The sequence below is a fragment of the Equus caballus genome, chromosome 10, assembly GCF_041296265.1.
Source record: "Equus caballus isolate H_3958 breed thoroughbred chromosome 10, TB-T2T, whole genome shotgun sequence".
NCBI classification, from domain to species: Eukaryota; Metazoa; Chordata; class Mammalia; order Perissodactyla; family Equidae; genus Equus; species Equus caballus.
The window spans coordinates 13,639,041-13,661,189 of NC_091693.1; the positions used below are offsets into that span (position 1 = coordinate 13,639,041).

At 43.5% G+C, this 22,149-nt stretch overlaps 2 protein-coding genes across 21 annotated transcripts in view; one reads left to right on the top strand and one right to left on the bottom strand.

The window, feature by feature from the left end:
- The window catches only part of LOC102148130 (cell adhesion molecule CEACAM6-like), a 436,353-nt gene that overhangs the window by 295,115 nt on the left and 119,089 nt on the right, over positions 1-22,149 (bottom strand). For 4 of the 20 annotated variants that reach the window (XR_011422414.1, XR_011422416.1, XM_070224514.1 and 1 more), the window contains one exon: positions 20,836-20,950. The exons of 3 other annotated variants lie outside the window; for them this stretch is intronic. The gene's annotated coding sequence lies outside the window, so the exon portion shown is untranslated. Of the gene's footprint in view, positions 1-1,549; positions 1,641-11,075; positions 11,176-11,672; positions 11,921-12,556; positions 12,641-12,935; positions 13,122-14,385; positions 14,475-17,334; positions 17,482-20,835; positions 20,951-22,149 lie in introns of those variants that run through there. 13 more of the 20 variants (XR_011422396.1, XR_011422405.1, XR_011422402.1 and 10 more) reach the window with 11 other exon arrangements.
- On the top strand, positions 442-15,850 carry LOC100069585 (cell adhesion molecule CEACAM1). The gene is made up of 6 exons (XM_070224523.1): positions 442-628; positions 1,504-1,863; positions 5,084-5,362; positions 11,814-11,980; positions 13,423-13,454; positions 13,943-15,850. The coding sequence occupies exons 1-4, from the start codon at positions 565-567 to the stop codon at positions 11,960-11,962; spliced, it is 852 nt and encodes a 283-aa protein (XP_070080624.1). The 5' UTR covers positions 442-564; the 3' UTR covers positions 11,963-11,980; positions 13,423-13,454; positions 13,943-15,850.

Here is a 22,149-nt window from a genome sequence, read left to right on the forward strand (position 1 = left end):
GTAGCATTTCTTTTGTCACCTAGGCATTCACAGTCCTTACAAATTTCCACAGGTGATTCTGACACAGAGCAAGGGTGACATCCTTGTGACAGGAGTTCCTGATGTAGCCCAAGAACTCCTGCTCTGAAGGGATAAGTCAAACGTGAGAGAAAGGGCTGCAGTGGAGACTGACTATGCACCCTGAGCCAGAGTTGTGGGGACTGCCCAGGAGACCAATCCCCAGGTTTCTGTTTGTCCAAACAAGGGTGTGTGTGTGTGTGCGTGTGTGTGTATTTATGGGATGAATCACAACTAAACAAGGAGAGGCCTCCACAGTTGCCAGGAAACCAAAATGTAGAAGGAGGAGACTAGGGAGGCTGGAATGAAAGGAGGAGAGGGAGGGACCCGAGCAGAGACAACACCCCCAGTGCATATGACCCGTTAGGCATCCCTGCCCCTGGAGGAGGCTCAGCACAGAGGGAGGAACGACAGCAGAGCTGAAGCATCTGGACAGAAGTGTTTGTGAGAGTTTCTGGAGCCCAAGCTCTTCTCACAAAGGGAGGGACAGAGCAGGCAGCAGATACCATGGAGCACCCATCAGCCCCTGCCCACAGAGGGCACATCCCCCGGCAGGGGCTTCTGCTGGCAGGTAAGAGGGGATGATTCCCTGGTGTGGGTGGGAGGATGGGAGGACAGAGACCAGCTGGGGTCTCCTGGGGAGGACGAGGCTCTGAGAGGAGACAGAGGACATCTGTTTGGACCTGAGGGGAGGGAACATGGGAGGTGAGTAGGATGACTGGAGAGGGCTGAGCAACAGAAAAATCTTAGTGAACTGGAATTGGTGAGGGGCAGGAAAACCTCACTTGCTGTATTTTTTCAGGTTACATTTTGAAAATAAGATAACTATATCAGAGTGACACTTCCTAAAAAAACATAACCAGGGGCACTAAACATTGTCTTCACTAATAAACCTCAGAAACTGACAAATAAACACCACAAAATGGAGGGCCCTGGGAACACTCATTCATACATCCACAGGTGTTTGCAGTCTGTTCCAGGCACTGGGGGAACAACAAGATCAGACAAGTCCCTGCCCTCAGGAACTCACATTCTGTGGGGATGAGGAGAGAGAAGCAAAGAGATCTAGAATGTTATGTCAGGGACTAACAAGTGTCACGCAGGGAACAGAGCAGGGAAAAGTCAGAAAGTGAAGACAGGGGGTCTTTCAGTAGGTGGTAGGAAAGGCATCTCCCAAGGATGCCCCTGAGAGTGAGTAGGGCACTGAGGGCAGGGAGGCAGGGAGCTAGGCAGACACCTGGGGAAGACTAATGGGAACAGAGGAAATAAGTTCAGAGGGGCTGAAGTAACGGTGGTGATGCTGGTGACCTTGACCAGTGGGAGACACAAACAGGCACACACTCCAAGTCTAAGAGGTGAAGAGACCTGCTCAAGACCCACGGACACATCTTTCCATTCCAATACATAGGTCCAAATATTAATTGATCTCTCTCTCTTCTCTCCCAGTCTCACTATTAACCTTCTGGAACCCACCCACCACTGCCCAACTCACTATTGAATCGGTGCCGACAGATGCTCTTGAAGGAACGGATGTTCTTCTACTTGTCCACAATCTGCCTGAGAATCTTTTAGGCTATGTCTGGCTGAAAGGGGAAGGAATAGATCCCGATCAACAAATTGTAATATATGTGATAGAAACACAAGAAAATACCCCATGGCTTCTATATAGTGGTCGAGAGACAACATACCACAATGGATCTCTGCTGTTCCAGAACGTCACCCGGAGTGACACAGGATACTACACCCTACAAGCCATAGACCAAGATTTTAACAATGCAGTGGGAACTGTACAGCTCCGCGTATACCGTGAGTGATTCCTCTCTGACCTCTGGGTGTTGGGTGGGGTGAATTCTACTTCACATACACAGTATTGGCAGGCCTGGACTGTGCCTACATCCCCCTCTGCATTATATCTCATGTTGGGGTTTGAGCATTTAGGGCAGGATATACACAGTGGACATGAACCTCAAAAGATCAGAATACCCTTCCCAGAATCCAGCCCTTACAGAAATTCCCTGCAGAGAGAAGGACCAGTCTGATGGGAGTAACTTAGCAGAGGGAGATCAGTCTCAGTCCAGTCCCATGGGCACCTCCCCGTGAACATGACCCTAAGACCCTGCACAGCTCAGTCTGGGCCTAGCCTGATGGGCCCCCTGGGATTCTCATAGAGAAGCTCAGGCCCGTGAAGCCTCTGCTCAGAACGCTGTCCGAGGACTCCTGACTCCAGTGACCCCGGGGACCCTGTGCCAGGGTTAGACTTTGGCCTCCTGGGCAGGGATGACTGGGAGCAATGATTTCCTGGCTGCCCAAGTCAAGGCTCCTGAGCTGGACACCAGCCAAGGCTCCGCCCTAAGAGCCACATCTTCATCAGGGCAGAGCCTGATCCTTCACCTGAGACTTAGCATGGAGAGCATAGATTGATAAGGTCTCCAGGCCATTAGCCAACTGCCCTGGAGGTACAGGGACCTCCACAAGATGGTCACCACCCCCAGGAAAGAACAGAGAACCAAACATGCTCTGGGCAGCTCCTCATCCACCATGGATCAGGACCAAGGAGCTCTCTTGAATACCGTTTATTTGGGCAGATCATACATAGTAAGCTTTAGGTCAGGTATTTGGGGATGTTTTAAGGTTAATTCACAGACAACATGGCAATCCAGAGACCATTTACCTGATTTTATTCAGGGGAAACTGAGGCACAGTGATAAACAGTCACTGAATCAGGGTCACACAGACCATGAACAGCAGATCAGAGTCACAGCAAGATCTTTGCGCAGCCACAGCCTCAACCTCTCCACTACCCCAGGGGCCTTATTAGGCATCTATGGACTCTAAGATCAGTTGTTGGATCAGATCCTTTCTTTTTAGGGATCCACAGCTCAAGGTAGAGTCTCTGGTCTGGAGAGTAACAGGAAATGGAGATTTAACCTGTTTTTACTCAAGGACTAAATTACCTGCATCAACAATCAAAATCGGTGCCAGGAATGTCCAGGCCTCCCCCTCAGGTGGCCAATCCAACCTCCCTGCACAGGACTTGAAATCCCATATTTGTTTCCTGATGTGTTGGTGTCCCTCCCACTGGAGCATAAAGGAAAGGACTTTGCTGTCTCACTGCCCACTCTACACCTGCAACTATCACAGGTCCCAACAACTCAATTGCTCTTTCATGAAGGAGGGAGGGAGTGAATGGTCAAGGAATGAATGAACGATCCATTTTCTCTTCATAAACTGGAACCTGGAAGCAGAAGCCTAGGAGGTTATGACCACACTTGTTCCCTCTCTCTCCAGGGGCTGAGATCCATGTTCCAACCCTCTGACCACCAGCCCCTAAGGCCACTCTGAGAGGAGAGTTACATGACTGTGGGGCTTCTCAGCCATGATAAGGTTTTCAAGGCTGTTCTAGTCCTGCCCCTGGGGAAGCCGTGGGCTTCGGGTGCCTGGAGTCTTTAAAGTCACTTGTAACCCCCATTGCTCACAGCCTTAGACATTTCCGGCTCTCTCTCTGCTCCTTCCATGTCCCTCATCTTCCTCTCCCTTCATTCCAGCTGAGACTGCTCCTGCTCTGCACAACTTCCTGCACTCTTTAGTCCTCCCCAGATTCTCCCGCTAATACCTGTGGTCAGGCACACCCTCTGAGGCAATAGTAAAGAACACAGAAATCAGTGGGAAGGCAGCCCCTTGAAGCTCCATCATGAGCCAACTCCTCAGATCACCAGGAGAACAAGTTTCCACTGAGCCCCCATCCAGGGCTCTTTCCTTCCATGATGTCAAGTGGAACACACCACATAACAGGGTCGTGTGACCCCTCGATCTACTCTTTACATGACTCAACCAGGGAGTCAAAGGCAGAAGGACAGGTCTGCAGTTCCCAAAAACTCATAAGCTCATTTCACCCCTTTGACTCCTGACTCACATCCTCATCCTGGTAAGGATCCTGTTCCTCCAGTGGTTCCTGAGAGCTTCCCAAGGTGGGGCTGGCCAGACCTTGCACCATCTGACTGGTTTACTCCCCATTTGACACACATAGGTCCTCATGATGACACCTTTACCATAGGGTGGGATGCTCTTAGACGGTGAGATCCACCAGCCACTGTCCTTTCACTTAGATGCTGCCCAATTTGGATGAATTTGATCATCATGTTTCCTGAGGTTGAAAGAAAGCCACATGCAAGCATTGGAGCGTCTTCCCATTTTGCCTGACTGTCCACATAAATGGATGACGGGGACCTCTTTCCTAAATTTACTAACATAACACATATCATTTCAACTAATTTGGTAGCATTCCTTGCTTTATATAACATTGACTTGTCAGACCTGCCCCCAATCAATTCTGTCCTCGTAACAAGACTTGCCAGGCTCTCTCTATCCAGAGAGCCACTGATTGATTTCAAATCCACTTTAGCATCTTCCTTTGATCAAAATGTGACCCTGGGTGGACCCCAGAACTTGTTCTATGATCTTTAGTGCTCTCTAGAGATATTCCTCCAGAAACTGGTCTTAGTTCTTTGGGGAATTAATATTAATTTTCAATATAGAAACAGTTTTACTTCTCCTCAGATTTCTGTCCCATAACTGTGTTTACAAGTGTTCCATGAGGGCTAGATTCCCTCCACTCACTTTCTATCTGTCACCCCTTCTGCATTTGAAAATATCCACTTGTATTTCAGGAAAGATCAACATGGTCCTCACTGCCCTCTGCTGTTGGAGAAAAGACTTTAAAGACCAAGGGCAGAGCAGATGGCTCTGCTGCCAAAGCCAGCCAGCTCCTGTCTGTCCCCATCATTCTTTTCTGGATCATTTCTAGTCCTCACTCTGCTCTACCCTTTATGGAGTCACTGTCTCATGCCAGTCACCATGGAGCACCCAGGCAGGCCTGTCCCACTTCATGGCCCTGCAGCCTGAGTGCTGAGCTGACCTCCAGGTCACAGGTTGGCTGAGAGGTGAGAGATGCCAACTCTTACTGAAGATGCCTTTGGAGGAATCAAAGGTGCCACACAGGGTAATATTCTCTCTGTTATCTGTGCAGCGGAGTTAACCAAACCCAACATCACATGCAACAACTCCAACCCCGTGGAGCACAAGGACCCTGTAGTGTTAACATGTGAACCTGAGACTCAGAACACCACCTACCTGTGGTCGATCAACAATCAGAGCCTCCCGGACAGCGCCTGGCTGGAGCTATCCTCGGACAACAGGACTCTCACTTTACTCCGTGTCACAATGAATGACACAGGACCCTATGAGTGTGAAACCCGGAACCCAGTGAGTGCTCGTCGCAGTGACCCATTCTACCTCAATGTTCTCTGTGAGTAACTTATGTCCCTACCTGACCCAGGCTGTCTGCCCAAATCCACACTGCCAGAGGCCAAGCTACATCCGTCCCTCTCAGGTTCAAATAAACAGACCCACAACCCTGGACACCAGGCTGGCCATGAATTCCCGTATGAGGCAAATCTCGGCATGCCCAGCCTTGAGCCAAGACTAGGATGGGTAGAAGAAACAGGTTAATGTCTCAGACTCAGGATGAGTGAACACAGAGGGGTCATGGTTGGGAGTTTTTAAATCAAGGTTGTGACCTGGCTCAGAAGATACTATGGCACTTGTTCAGATCAGGAGCATGCCCCTCCCTCTGATTACATCACATGCGGCTTTATTATCTTTGCTACAGATGCCCCAACCATTTTGCCCTCAGACTCTTATTACCATCCAGGGGCAAACTTCAGTCTCTCTTACCATACACCTCTAACCTGCCCACACAGTATTCTTGGCTTATTGATGAGATGCTCCAGCAATCCACACAGGAGCTCTTTATCCCCAACATCACTGCAAATGACAGTGGATCCTATACCTGCCTCGTCCATAACTCTGTCACTAGTCTCAATAAGACCACAGTCAAGACTATTACAGTCTCTGTTAAGTGACTCCCTGGCCCATCAGCCCTGGGGTCTGGGGTGGAGTTCTGTCTGGACTTCAGAAAAGAGCCTCTAGGGAGTTATTTCCCATCCTGTGTCCGTGGACACAAGAAAACCCCCAATCTCTCCCTGAACCCTCCCACTTCATCTCTGCAGACCCTTCTTTGCCATCCTCTGATTTCCCAGGGCAGATGTGTGTCTAGCCTGGAATGTGGGGAGAGGGTTCTCTCAGCCCCAGAAAGCCCCACATAGTGGAGGTGGCTTCACAGAGGGAGAAAGAAAAAGGCCCTCCTGCTCTTGGCTCGCCTTATGACTGGCTCTGCTCTGATGCCATCTGTGGTGGGACAGGGCCATGTAGAGGAGGTACATGGGGGGTCTCTCACCAAACTGGCCAAATTGTGCCACCCATTGATACCAGATCCTTTCTCAGGCCAGGATGCAGACAAATGGGAAAAGAGAGAGCCTCAGTGAAGACTCCTCTGAGCTGTGTCCTCGCTCTGAGGTCAACAGCTGTATGACACTATATGACACCAACACTTACATATACCAAAGGAGAACAGTGAATGATGGTGCACACTTGGAAAAATAGGTTGGTTCTTCCATGAAGTCCTTTCATGGGATGGAAGGAGCAGAGCCAAAAAGTTTATAGTTTATACAGAGAGCTAAGAGTACCACCTTTTTGTTAAAACTGTGACCACTTCTTTCTAGAGATTTCCTTCTCTCTGATATTTAATCCACAGGCCAGGAGCTAAAAGTTCTATTCAGGCAGTGAAATCCTTTAGAATGGAACTTCTCCAGGTCCTAAGGTCATGAGGACTGGCTGGGCCATGCTCCTTATCTAATAAATTATTTAACAAAAAAATGCCTTCACTTCTCTATTTAAAGTTACCATACTAAAGAGCAAGCCTGATCACTCATAAAGTCACAGAACTATCTAGCAAAGGGTCACAAAAAAACCAACAGGAGAAAAATTCCACCTGCTGATGAGGAGGCTGGATACGTGGGCTGAGAAGAGGTTCCTGGTGCTGATACTTTGGAGATGTCCACGGGAAACAAGCTAGGGTCATCCTGGGGTGATCTGGGGGTCGGAGAGGAGGGGCAGCCCTCTCCCATCTGGAGGGAGGATGCCAGGGATTACCAGTGTGAGGTGTCCAACTTGGTCAGTTCCAGAAAAAGGAACATCCTCAGACAATGTGAAATGTAAGTGACCACTTGCCCCATCCTGCATCTTCCTGGCAAGATGATTCCACCAATGTTGTGCGAAATGGATAGAAGTCACAGGGGGCAGAATATCAATCAAGAGACCATTGCAGTAAACAAAACAGCAAAGTAGTTAAGAGCTCAGTCTCTGAATCAAATATACTAAGTTTCTTATCATGGGTCTGGCATGTACTGTGTGACATTTCACCTGATTCTTTTTGTTTCTGTTACCATTTATTCATGGTAAAATATTTTGTGGTAAAATGTTCACATGATTTACCATTTTAACCATCTTTAAGTGTACAGCTCAGTGGCATTAAATACATTTATATTGTTGTGCCAGCATTACCACTATCCATGTAGAAATTTTCCGTCTTATTGTAGTAAAACTCTGTACCCTTTAAACAATAACTCCCCACTTCCCCACCCCAATTCCTAGCAACCATCATTCTACTTTCTGTCTCCATGAATTTGACTACTCTTGGTACTTTTTATAAGTGGAATCATACAGTATTTGTCCTTTCACGTCTGGCTTTTGTCACTTAGCATAATGTCATCAGTGTCCCATACATATTGTAGCATATATCAGAATTTTACTCCTTTTTAAGGCTGAAAAATATTCCCTTGCATGTACATGTCACATTTTGTTAATCTTTCATCCATCTGTGAACTTCTGCTTTGTTTCCACCTTTTGATTGTTGCTAATAATGCTGCTATGACCATGGGTGTTCAAATATCTGTTCAAATCCTTACTTTCAATTCTTTTGCGTATATACCAGAAGTGGAATTGCTGGATCAAATGTCAATTCTTTGCTCAATTTTCGGATGAACTGCCGTACCATTTTCCACCCTGGCTACACCGTATTGCATTCCCACTAGCAGTGCAGAAGTTCCAATTTTTCACATCCTTGCTGTCATGTTTTCTTTTGGGGGATTTTTAATAATAGCCATCCTAATGGGTATAAGGTGGAATCTCACTGTGGTTTTGATTTGCATTTCCCTAATGATTAGTGATATGGAGCATCTTTTCAAGTGCTTATTGGCCATTTGTATATCTTCTTTGGAGAAACGTCTATTCAGTTCCTTTGCCCATTTTTAAACTGGGTTGTTTTTTGTTGTTTTGTTGAGTTGTAATAGTTCTTTATATATTTTGCATGTTAATTCTTGTCAGATATACGATTTGCAAATTATTTCTCCCATTCTGTTGGTTGTCTTTTCACTTTCTTGAAAATGTTCTTTGCTGCACAAAAGTTTTTAATTTTGATGAAGTCCAATTTATCTATTTTTTCTTTGTTGCCTGTGCTTTTAGTTTCTTATCCAAGAAATCACTGCCAAATTGAATGTCATGAAGCTTTCACTCTATGTTTTATTCTAAAGGTTTTGTAGTTTTAGCTCTCACATTTAGGTCTTTGATCCATTGTGAGTTAATTTTTTGTATATGGTGTTAGATAAGAGTTCAACCTCATTCTTTTGCCTGGATATAAAGTTTTCCCAATTCATTTGTTTTAAACATAGTCCTTTCTCCATTGAATGGTCTTCATAACCTTGTCAAAAATCATCTTACCATATTTTGAAGGATTTATTTCTAGATTTTCTATTCCATTGGTCTATATGTCTGTCTTTATGCTAGTACCACACTTTTGATTACTGTAGCTTTGTAGTAATTTCTGGAATCAGGAGAAGTGTGTCCTCCAACTTCTTCTTTTTCCAGATTGTTTTGGCTATTCAGAGTCTCTTGAAATTCCACGTGAATTTTAGGATGCATCTTTCTTTTCCTGCTAAAAAATGTCATTGGGATTTTGATAGCGATTGCACTGAGTGTGATCACTTTGGGTAGTATTGTCATCCTAACATTATTAAACCTTCCAATCCACAAACATGGAATGCCTTTCCATTTATTTTTGCCTTCTTTTACTGCTTTCAGCAGTGTTTTTGTAATTTTTCAGTTTTTAAATCTTTCACCTCCCTGGTTAAGTTGACTCCTAATTGTTTATTCCTTTTGATGCTATTGTAAATAAGATTTTCTTAATTTCCTTTTCAAATTGTTCATTGTTCGTGTATAGAAACACAACTGATTTTTACATGTTGATTAGTATCCTGGAGCTTTGCTGAATTTGTTTGTTACTTCTAAAATTTTTTGTAGGATCTTTAGGATTTTCTACATATAAGCTCATACCATCTGCAAACAGAGATAATTTTACATCTCCTTTCCGATTTTGTTGTCTTTTCTTTCTTTTTCTTGGCCAGTGCTTCCAATACTATTTTGAATAGAAGTGGCCAAAGCAGGCATTCATGACTTGTTCCTGATCTTAGCAAAAACTTAAAAGTCTTTCACCATCGAGTATGATATTAGCTGTGGGTTTCTTATACACAGTTTGTATTATGCTGGCTTAGTTTCCTTCTATTCCTAGTTTGAGTGTTTTTTTCATGAAAGAATGTTGAATTTTGTCAAATGCTTTTATTGATTCACTCTCCTCACAAATTATAGGTCTATTCATATTTTTTATGTCCTTATGATTCTATCTTTATAGGTTTTGAGTTTCATAGAATTTGTCCATTTATCTAGGTTGTCCAACTTGCTGGCATACAATTATTCATAGTACTCTTGAAATTCTTATTTTTCTGTAGAATTGGTAGTAATGACTCCACTTTCATTCCCGATGTTAGTAATTTGAATCGTCTCTCATTTTCTTAATCTAGTTATAGGTTTGTCAATTTTGTTCATTTTTTTTGAAAAATCAAAAAAGTTTTTTTGGTTTTATTGATTTTCTCTATTGTTTTTCCATTCTCTACTTTATTTATCTCCACTCTAATCTTTATTATTTCCTTCCTTCAGCTAGCTTTTGGCTTAGTTTGTTCTTCTTTTCTAGTTCCTTAAGTTGTAAAGTTAGGTTGTTAATTTGAGATCTTTCCTCTTTTTTAGTGTAAGCATTTACAATTATAAATTTCTTGCACAAGATTCTTAACTTCTCTGAGACTTAGTGTTCAACTGAAAATTGCAATAAGAGTACAGTCGGCCCTCCACATCCACAGTTCTGTATCCACAGATTCAACCAACTGAGGATCAAAAGGCTTACTATAGTTGCATCTATACTGAACATATGCAGACTTTTATTTCTTGTCATTATTCTCTAAATAATACAGTATAAGAACTATTTACCTAGTATTTATATTATATGAGGTATTACAAGTGATCTAGAGATGATTTAAAGTATTTGGGAGGATGTGCATAGGTTATACTCAAATACTACGCCATTTTATAAAAGGAATCTGAGCATCCACAGATTTTGGTATCCACGGTGGGGCAGAGGGTGGAATCCAGGAATCAGTCCCCCATGGATACTGAGGGATTATTGTACCTGTTTCACGGTATTGTTTTAAAGATTTAATGTAATATTCAGTTAAACCTTCCTCAAAATGCCACATGCAGAGGATGTTTCATAAGTGTTAGCTGCTATTATTACTACTATTATCATTACTTCCTATGACATCAGGAAGTCCTAGAGTCAAGGACTACCTGATTCTAGATCCACCTTTTACTAGAAATATGACTTTGGATAAGTTTTTACACCACTGTAACTCTGGTTTTTTCATCTGTAAAATGGAAATAATGTCTATGTGATAGCTTTATTACATGAATCAAATGAGATATATGTAAATTATATAGCGTAGAGCCTGGCACAGAACCTCATAATAATTGCTAACATTAGCATTATTCATCAGTCTTGAGCTGAATGGTAGGCGGCAACAGAAACGAAAAAGAAGAAATACATGCGAAAGGAAATATATACTGAGGGGAGTGGAGGTATAACACAAAAAACCACTGGGACATGATTACTGACTAAATGTAGGAGAGAAAAAAAGTTGAGTGTAAAGTTTTCATCCTGAATTATAGCCAAGATAGGATGAGACATACAAGACCTTTATTGGTGAAAATGCCTGTAAAGGAAAATAGAGCAGTAGTAGGAGGATCCTAGGAGATTCCTCAGACCACAAAGCATGATCTCTGTGAAGGAGAAAGAGAAGGAAGGAAGCTTTAGCTTGCAGTGCAGTTCTAAGAGAGTGTCTAGAAGTCTGACAGGGAGTCCTTGAGCTAAAGTCACCCATCAGGGGAAAATCATTTTTCACACAACTGAGATTGCTTTCATACCCTGGCCTGGAGCCTGTGGGAAGGGTGGTCACTGTGCATTGAATGGTGATGGTGAACAGAGATGATGAATTCAGAGTGTACTAGCCCAGGCCTTCTGTCAATTAAGTCCCCACCACAAGAGACCTGAGAGGGACAAATTCATGGCTGCCACACCTGGTACACAGAGAAAGATGCAACCATGAAAAGGTGGGAAGTTGTAATATACAAAAAGAGCCATCAGCCTTTCTCACATATCCAGAGCCTTCAAAAATATCTGAGTGCAGAAGGGCCAGGAGGGAATTGAGGCAAGTCTGACCACCAACTTAGAAATACAGTGAGAGAAAAAATTTGCAGGGACATAGCTGGCTAATCACCTCACAGCAACCTTCCCACAGAAAATGTATTCCTTGAAGGAACAAGCAGAGACTACTCCATGTTGAGAGATGTTTCCCAGCACATGCCCACTGTAAAATAATGTCAGCTTCACCCATTCTTCTCTTTTCTTTCCATGACAGATGATCCAACACAAAGAAATTCTGCTGGCCTCTCAGGTGGGGTCATTGGTGGCATCATGGTTGGAGTCCCAGCTGTGGTAGCTCTGATAGCGGTCCTGGTGTACTGCCTGTGTATGAGAAAGACTCGAGAGTATTATGGCCCTTTTTAGTGTTTTGCTTTCTCAAAGGTGAGCCACCATGATTGGGAGGGAGAAGGAGACTTCAACTTTCTCTCTGGGCCTGCATCTGCTCCTCCTCTTTCCTAAATTTCTGCTTCTCAGCACTAATTCCTGCAGCTCTCTTCTTCCCTGGTCTTCATGCTTCCTATACCCCGCTGTCTGTTGGACATGACTATACTAGTCCCCATCTGGTTTAGAGGGGGCAGATCCAATTATGTTGCTCTGCTCCAAGTCAGGGAAGCCAAGGTCCAAGAAGGAAAACAAATTAGGAAATTAAAGGAGGGGCAGGAGAAAGCGAGTCATGTGCTCTGGGGACCATAGCAGCAGGAGAGACAGTTAAAAACAGGAAGAGAACCTAAGAAAAAGCAGAAACAACCAAAGGCCTCTTATGCAATAAATAAAGTGAGAAAAAAAACAGCATCTACTTATGAAAGGAGAAAGGTGTCAGGGTAGAAATAGGCTCAGAAGCAGTTGATGAAGAATGGACCTAAATGTGCACATCCAGCAAACAGGAAAGGAGTAAACACTAGGTGGAATCATGGGTAGACTGAGGAAGGAGGCCCTGAGTGGAAAGGCAGTACCCACCATGGTATAAATGAACATTGAGGAGTCCCCAGGAATTATCTGCTGACAGTGTCCTTCCTCATTCAAAGAAGAAAGATCCTATGCCTGGAAAAAGCAGTCATGGTGTCTAATATTTATTCAGGGCAAGTTACCAGCGTGATCTCACAGAGGACAAACCCTCAGCCTCCAAGCACAATAAGTAAAGCCATTCACCCAGTGAGAGCTGGTATGTTTCACCACATGCCCTGCCCCAGCAGGGAATCCTGGATCCCTAAACCACTCCTTACATTCCGACTTTTGAGGGGATCTCCACTTCACAACCTTAAGTTGGCATAGGTCCTCACACCCTTCCTAGCCATAACATATTCCCCTGACACATAGCTCCAGGAGAGATACTCACTCTGCCTAGGCCAGGCAGGCCTGAGTAGGATGCACATGTTCCCAGGAGTCATTTTCTCATCCTTCCTCCTTCTGCCTCCTGCCTCTTCACAGATGGAGGCATTGTCCTTTGGTGAGACTTTCCCTGTCTTGTGGTGCTCTGGGTGCTGTGGGCCTCAATGACCCTCCTTGACACTGAAGACTGTTTCTGAGAAACACATCAAGGAAAAAATCAAGGCATTGTGGCCTGGAAATCTTCAGAAGTGGACTGAGCCCTACTCTAGCTCTACTCCTGCCCCTCCTCTGGTACTAATGCCCTGGATTTAGACCACACCCTCTGGGGGAAGTCAACTCCTTAAGTGATCATGGGCCACCTCCCCACTTTACCTTTCCACCACCTGCCACCTCCTTCAACTAGAAATCACAACAGCTTAGGAACACTATCGTTCTAAGGCCATAAGTCAGCTTTGCATTTCCATGGGTTGATAACTCTTCTTTTGCTTCCCCAGGTCAGGGCCACTCCGACAACTCCTCTAACAAGGTAAGCACAGACAATTTCACTGGTTCACTTTCTCATGGAAATATCTCTGTATAGAATGGGTTATTCTTGAAGACACCAACGTGAGACCAGGTTTGGGTCAAAGTTCCTCGATAGAGCAGCAAAGAAAGAAGTGTCGGTAATGACTCCCATGAGTCTACCTCATTGCAAGCAAGTGGACTTTGGAATTATCCCCATGCTGTGTTTGAATCCTGGCTGAGACTCTTAGTAGCTCTGTGATCTTGGACAAGTAGCTTAACCTTTCTGATCCTCAGCTTTGTCATCTGTAAATGGGCATGCGAATACCACAATCTCTCTCTTCCAATGATCATTCAGAGGATGTTAGCAAGCAGAAATCATGGGTGATAAAAGCCCTTTCCAAAGCTAAAAATTTCAAAGTGGTGATAGCACATGGTACTGGATTCACACTAGACCAGGTGAGGGCCTGACCTATGACACTGATTTAACTGATCGATGCTCATGCCTTTCAGATGGATGTAGTTCTTCCCTGAACTTCAATGTCCGGGGATCAAAGAAACCAACTTCAGCCTCCCCACCCCCACCAGCCACAGAAACAGTTTATTCAGAAGCAAAACAGAAGTACTGCAACCTGCCCTGTTCGCTGCACTGCTGGCTTACTCCAAGCTTCTCATCCTCATCACTGGAAGGATCCCTTTACCCTCAAGGAAAAGAGAAAGAAGCCTCTTCCCCCCCTCAACTTCCAAATGAGTCACCTCCAGGCTGCCCAGTCACAGCCCCTCCCTTCAGTGACAATACATGAAAAGGTACAGCCAGGAGTCTGTAGGAAACCCAACCTTCCTAGTCTTTGAAATTTGGCAAAGCAGACCTTAGGAAAGAGTTGCCAGAACCTCCCACCCCTCCCCCTCTCCTGACCTAGACTTGTTTTAAACCTGCCCATTCAGAGCACACTCACCTTCCTACCTTAGTCCTGTCTTATCCGAGTCTAACTTGAATTTGCCATAACCTTGAGAGATATGTCCTTGTCTGCTGAAATGCACGTGCCTGAAAAGAACAGAGGAAAAGGAAAAGGAAAAGCTTCTTCTATCCCTCTAAAGCCCAGGTTGAACCCACCAGACACAGGAAAGCAAATATATAACCAGTTCTGAACTGGGAAATTCTACACCTTTGTCCACTGCAAGGGTGTCTACGTGTAGGGCCAGGGCCTAAGCACCTTGCTGATTGGCTGGAATACCACCTGACCCTTTGGCAAGCCTGTCTTCAGAGAACTCACTAGAAGCAACTAGGAAAACTATTTGCCAAGGTCCATAGGCAAGTCTTAATGGAAAATGCAAAAAAAAAGGGACACACGTTTTAATCACTTTAAGAGCTTTATTCAAGTAAACGCCCACAGAAGGAGGGGTTACAACTTTAGGGAGGAGGCAAGTGTTACCAGAGACAATCTGCTGAGAATTTGGGAAAGAAATCACAGAGCTACCCTTCAAATATTATTTAAGTGATTGTTAAAGAATGCACAATTTGAGGTAGTGGGTTTTTCCCTGTTCTCTGAGACAATCTGCCATTTTAATTTTTGTAACTGCTTATTTATGTGAGGGGGTTATTTTTACTTAGCTTAGCTGTGTAAGCCAACCTGACTGCCTTAGGTTAAAGAAGCCACCAAAACCCCTCAAGTCCCCTTGACCAGGAGCTCCTCAAGGCTTTTATGTTAGGGGCTCCAAACAGAAAAGAAGAAGCTGTTTTCTTCATTCATGGCTAGAAATGGATCTAACTCAGTTTCCAGGCATCTCAGGCCAACCACCAGCCTCCATTGTACCCCATGTGTCTGCCTGTGCATGTCCTGTCTGTCTGCCCCACTCCTTTTCTCAGGAAACCTCGACCCCTGCCAAGGTGCATTTGGTCCTTGAGAAGTGGGAGCACCTTGAAGGGGACATTATCACTCACGCCACTGGTATTGTTTATAACCTAGAAAGCTGAACTGGTGCTGATGCCCTTAGGACAGAAGGGGAATATTATAACAGGATCTTAGGCATCTTGAACAGCCTCTGAAATTTCTTTCATCTCATGAGGTCTATGAGTCCCAATGTGTCTTAGGATAAAAGGAAGGCAAGAGAAGGAGGGGCAAGTGCACTTCCCACCCAGCCTCCTTCTACACAGATGGAATCTCTTTGGGGCTGTTGAGAGGAAGGTTTTATTCAATACTAATTACTTGATGTCATGCTGTGTCTAAGAGACCCCTCAAAGTTAGGAGTTCTCTGTGCTCAGGTACCTCTTTCAGGGTTTTATATCCCTGACACACACTGTATAGACTTCCCCTCATCCACGTTATTCTGTGTTATTTAATTTTGTTTAGCTAAGGCCACTTTGGAATTATTTGTAAATGTGCTCTATATTTATAATAAAAATTATTTATCAGACATCAACACGCTGCCTCACAGTTGATACTGCTTTAGACAATGACTTTTTTACAGTCAGAAGCAAAAGAAATGACTTAACTGGGCATCAGAGTAAGCCTATTTCTAAGTCTACAGCTATTTGATCTAGTGATCAGAGAATTACCTAAATAAATTACCTAAATTACTTGCACACCTGCTAACAAAGTAGGTCTATCTAGAACGAACAGGCCACAGCTCCAACCTGCCTGAAAGAAAATGCCTATTTTTCTCCCAGAAAGATAATTTCATGAGGAAGATTTCAACCAGCCTCTTCCTCAGGGACAAATAACCTTCCCACACAGGTGGCTCCAGTGAATCAAATGCAGTATTACAGCTTTCATGCATGAGAGTCTCCACAGGTTCAGTCATATAAAAACCACTCTAGCACCATCTATCTTCCTTGTTCCCAGTTCCTTCAGAGGGTCAGATCTCTTCTGACATGAATAAACTTCATTTATTAATTCCACTAAGCATTAACCTATTATCTCATTTCCTTTACTTCCAAGAAATTGAAACATATGTGCTGTCTTTCCCCTTCCTCATCACCTCATTTCTCCTGGGCCTCTGCTGGAGTGCCTCCAGACCCAAGACTGCTAGAAGCAGCATAAAATCAGTATCCATCTCTTGGTGAAATTCAAAGATATTTTCACGGTCCTCACTTGTTCTCTTTTACAAGATCTAGGACCATAGACAACTTTTTCCTTCTTGGATGCCCTCCTCCTCCCATCCACAGCTGATGCACCGCACCCCCACACCAGATTTAGTTCTAGGACCCTGCTTGTCTCCCTCCATCACTCTGTTTCCACAGTTCAATGACCTCTCTGCAGGTGCCTCCTGCATCTCTATCTTTAGCCCCTACTACTTCCCAGAACTCATGACACTCACATCCAAACGCCCTCAGCCCTTGCTCTTTTGTTTCCCAGATTCAATACATCATCAAATCTTGTTGATTCTTTTTCAAAATCTCTCACTTGTGTTGTTCTCTCCATTCCCATAAACCTTAATAACCCAGGCCCTCAACAACTCTGCTGCTAGAAGTACAACTTGACTTCTTGTCTCTGTTTCTCTACTGATGTCTTCCTTGCATACTGCTGCCTCATTACCTTCCTAAAAACTGGTTCACTCTCCTACTTAAAAATCTATAGTTGCCTACCCTGGCCAACCAGATAAGTTCAAAACTTTTCCTCTTTACTAACATTTCTTACTTTCTTTACCACTACTCTCTAGTATAATTCCTCCATTCTAATTAGCTCTATCTCCTTACTCATCCCTGCCCCTCCACCTCATATACACATGTAATTCTTAGTCCCTGTGATATCCCTGAAAACAAACACCAAACAGGGCAATGTTCTCCCCGTTCTCTCACAGAGGAGTTACCCACACAAGTCATCACAAGCAACAACTCCAACCCCCAGGAGGACAAGGACCCTGTAGCATTAACATGTGAACCTGAGACACAGAACACAACCTACCTGTGATTGAGAATCTTTTCCTGATGATCAGTTCCTGTGTTCACGAAATCCTGTTAAGGACCTACTGTGCCTCGAGTGTCAGTGTTAGACTCCATAAAAGATACAGAAATGAGAAAGGCAGGGTTCCTATCCCAGGGAACATAAAGCCTAAGACAGGAGGTAAGGCATGAAAAATTATTATAATACAAAGATAGAAAGAGATAAATGCCACAAGGGAAGACAGAGAAACCCAATGGGAAATATGGCTACACATTAGAAGGACTGGTAAAATTTTAAAAACAACTGATACTCAGTCCCCATCCACAAATCCTGATTTAACTGGTGTGGGGTGGAACCCAGGCAACAGTAATTTTTTAAAGCATCCCAGATACTTTTAACATGTGGCCAAGATGGAGAACCTCTGCTATAATATGTGTGACTTGAGCCTACAAGCAGTGGTTTTTAGCTAGGAGTGTGAATCAGAATTACCTAGAGAACTTTTTCAACATACTTAATAAACCTACAAACCATGCCTGAAGAAGGTGATACAGTATGTCTGGAATGAGACTTGGGCTTGTAAATTTTGAAAATCTCCCAGGTGATTCTCACATATATTTCATGTTAGGAAACACTGACCTGAAACAGGTAGGATTGAAAAACTTGGGAGTTGGGGAACATTCTATGAGGTGGGCATGAGATGAATAATGTATTCTGCAAGGCACAGAGAAGTACTCAAAAAGGAATTATTGGCAAATAGCTTAACTTTAAAATACCAAGTATTGTGAGGATGGGAAACAACTGGTATTCTTACATATTGCTGATGGAAATATAAAATGGCACAACCTCTCTGGAAAAGACTTTGTCACTTTAATATAAAGTTAAATACACTTATACAGTGCAGCAATCCCACTCCTAGGTATTTATCCAAGAGAAATGAAAACAGATATCCACACAAAGAGTTATACACGAATGTTCACAGTAACATTACTCACAGTATTAAAAAATGGGAAACAACCCAAATATCCCTCAACATGTGAATGGATAAATAGATAGTGTTATATCCATAAAATGGAATACTAATTAGCAATAAAAAGGCACAACCTTCTGCTAAAATAACATAATTAATCTCCAAAACACTACGCTGTGCAAAAGAAGCCAGACACAAAGGAGCACATATGATATGATGCCATTTAAATGAAGTTCAAGAATAGGCAATAGTAATTAATGGTGTTAGAACTCACCATAGGGGGTGGCATTAACTACAAAGGTGCACAAGGGAGCTTTTTGGACTGATGGAAATGTTCTACATCTCAGTGCAGGTGGTGATTACATGGGCATACACATTTACCAAAAACCAAATTGTAAACTTAAGACCTGTATGCAGTTCAATGTATTTTAATTTTATTTCAAGTTTTTAAAGTAAAATAAACAAAGGAGCAGCTAATTCAATCTATCAGGTACAAAACATCCATTTACTAGCTCAGAGAATTCAGTTCCTTGAAGTTATAAGACTGAGGTCCCCATCGTCCTTCTAGGGACGACTCTCAGCTACTAGTGGTTGCTCTTAGGTCCTAGCCACAAGGCCCACACCATCTCAGCAATGGAGAACATCCCTTAAATTGAATTCTCTCTTACACTTCTAATCTCTCAGATTTCCTTTCTGAAACGAGTTGGAAAATACTGTCTGATTTTTTTTTTTTTTTTTTGAGGAAGATTAGCCCTGAGCTAACATCTGCTGCCAAGTCCTCCTCTTTTTGCTGAGGAAGAATGGCCCTGAGCTAACATCCATGTCCATCTTCCTATACTTTGTATGTGGGACGCCCACCACAGCATGGCTTGCCAAGCATTACCATGTCCGCACCCAGGATCCAAACCGGCGAACCCCAGGCTGCCGAAGCGGAACATGCGAACTTACCTGCTGCCCCACCAGGCCAGCCCCATGCTGTCTGATTTTAAATGGCCTGTATGATTAGACTAATTGCACTCAGATAATCTCTCTTTTTCTTAAACTCAAAGTCAACTGCTTAGTAACCCTAGTTACATATACAAAATCCCTTTTTTTTTTTTTTAAAGATTTTATTTTTTCCTTTTTCTCCCCAAAGCCCCCCGTACATAGTTGTATATTCTTCATTGTGGGTCCTTCTAGTTGTGGCATGTGGGACGCTGCCTCAGCGTGGTCTGATGAGCAGTGCCATGTCCGCGCCCAGGATTCGAACCAACGAAACACTGGGCCGCCTGCAGCGGAGCGTGCGAACTTAACCACTCGGCCACGGGGCCAGCCCCTACAAAATCCCTTTTACCACATAACGTATCACAATCACAAGCATGATATCCCATCATATTCAGAGTCTGGAATGAGTGGTAAATTTTGGGGTACTATCTCAGAACTCTGCCTACCACAGCACCATATGAAGCTGTTCATGCCCTCAAGTCATTCCTTCAGGGTTCTGTTCTAAAGAAATAGCAAAAAAGCCAAACATGGCCAGTCCAAACTCAAACTGAGATAACAAGAGACTAAGGACAAAAAACAGAGACAAGAAAGCAACGGCCCATATTCTTCTAGCCTGTGAATGTCTTAGTCACAGATACACTCACTGCCCCCCAACCTTTAGTAATGATCACAGGCACTGATGGTAGCCAGCATCCCCGTTAATCCCTAACTAAAGTTGTCAGAAACCCAAAGCCATCCCAAGAAACCAACCACAAATGACAGGCTCCACAATCCAACCAGGACATTTTACGGATTCCTGAAGATTCATTCATTCAACACACATTTACTAAGGATTTACTGTATGTCAAGCACTAAGCCACGTGCTGAGGAGAACATGCAGATTGAAAAATAAAGTCCTTATTTGGATCTTTATTTAAACAACTCTACTGTAAAAGAAAGGAATAAAGAAAGATGGGAAGGGAAGGTAAAAAATTATGAAATAATTGCAGAAATTTGAACATTGAATATTTTATAGATTGAGGAAGTATTAAATTTTAGTGTGATAGTGGTATTGCAGTTATGTTTTCTAAAGAGCCCTGATATTTTAGTAATACAACTGAAATATTTACAGATAAAATGATTTGATGTCTGGGATTTGCTTCAAAATACTCAGGTTTGGAGAGGAAAGTATAGATGAAATAAGATTGGCCATGAAATAATTGTTGAAGCTATGGGATGAGTACATGTAGATTGATTATATCATTAGCTGAACTTTTGCACGTGTTTGAAATTTCCCAGGAAAAGTCCTTGCTCTCCAGAAGCTTCTAACACAAGGAGTCAGATATTCCAACAAATAGAATACTACATAGTTAAAATAAACAGAAAGTTCTGGTCAAGCTCCAAGGACAGTGACTGCCCCAGGGTAGGCAGAAAGAGTCACGGAAGACGTCACAGGAGCATCCCCCCTTGACCAGCATCTTTAAGGAAGAGTATCTCAGGCACAAGGGCAGCCCAGTGGTACAAAGTCATGCAGATGGGCAGCCACAGAGTTTCCGCATACTCTCTGGATGACTTACAAGAGGCCATGTTACCTAAGAGCATGTGTTCCAGAGCCAGACCACCTGTGCTGGAGTTCCTGCTGCTGAATCCCCACTGTGAGACTTCAGGCAAGCTATTTGCAATGTCTTTGGGCCTCAGGTTCTTTACCTATAAAACACAGATTATAACAATACGTATTCACGGGGTGTTGACAGGAGTCAAAGAGTTAATCCAGGTGTAAAACACTTAGAAAGACAGTGGGTAAGCAATAAATGTTAGCTGTTAGTAGTGGCAGCAGTATCCCAGCCCACAATACCACACATTTTGCAAACCTCATCTAATTCCTATTAGTCACTTATCTTCTCTTTGTCAGACTGCACACTTGTAAAGTAGGGACTGTGTCTTACTTATCTCTGTATCCCCAGAACCTAGCCTAAGGCCATGCTCATAATAGGCACTGATCAGGCAACTCTTCTTTCAGGCAGCAGGGGAGGGACCATCAAAAGCCTCTGTCTAGCGCCCTCATGATTCCCTTATGGACTATACCCTAAATTCCTACAATTCTATGGCTTCTGTTAGCTTCCTTCCTTGTTTCCACCTCCTCTCTCATTCTGCTCCAGAGATGTGCATTCACTAACGGTGCTCTCTGGCCCCGTCTCTGGCAGGTGTTCCAGTGCCTCCATTCTCTCTCCCCCCACAGCTATATTATCTAAACAGCCTCTGCATCACTTATTCTGAGATTAACAAAGAACGAAGGGAGGCTGAATTTCTAGACCATTGGCCTGATATTTGCGAGAAGCAGAATCCTCTGGAAAAGAGAAAAGCAGATAAGATGGTAGCCAGAACATAAAGCCATCAAACATAGCTGCACCTTTGAGGAAATCCCGTAACACATTTATACAATCAGCTAGCATCTTGCTGGGGTTTGGGGGGGTTCAGAAACTGCTGGGGAGGAGAGGGAGACATGATGAGCAGGGAGCCCAGCTTTTTTTTTTTTTAATGAACAATTATAAAGCAAACCTTTATTGGACCAGCACCCAGGTCAAGAAACAGAACTCCACCCTAGAAGACCACTGGGGCTCCCTCCCCATGGTGCTTCCTCCTTTTGGCCATCCTGACTTCTACAATGGTCATTTTCTTCATCTTTTTTTTTTTTTTTTTGATTCTTTTTTTATTGCAGTAACAGTGATTTATAACATTATATAAATTTCAGGTGTACATCGTTATATATTTCGATTTCTGTGTAGATTACATCATGTTCACCACCCAAAGACTTCTAGGTATATAGCAATCTATATTGAGTTGATGCTTTCGTTAGTTTGACCTCTTTCTAAAAGCTCTACTCTTTTAATCCCCTCCTCTCGCAT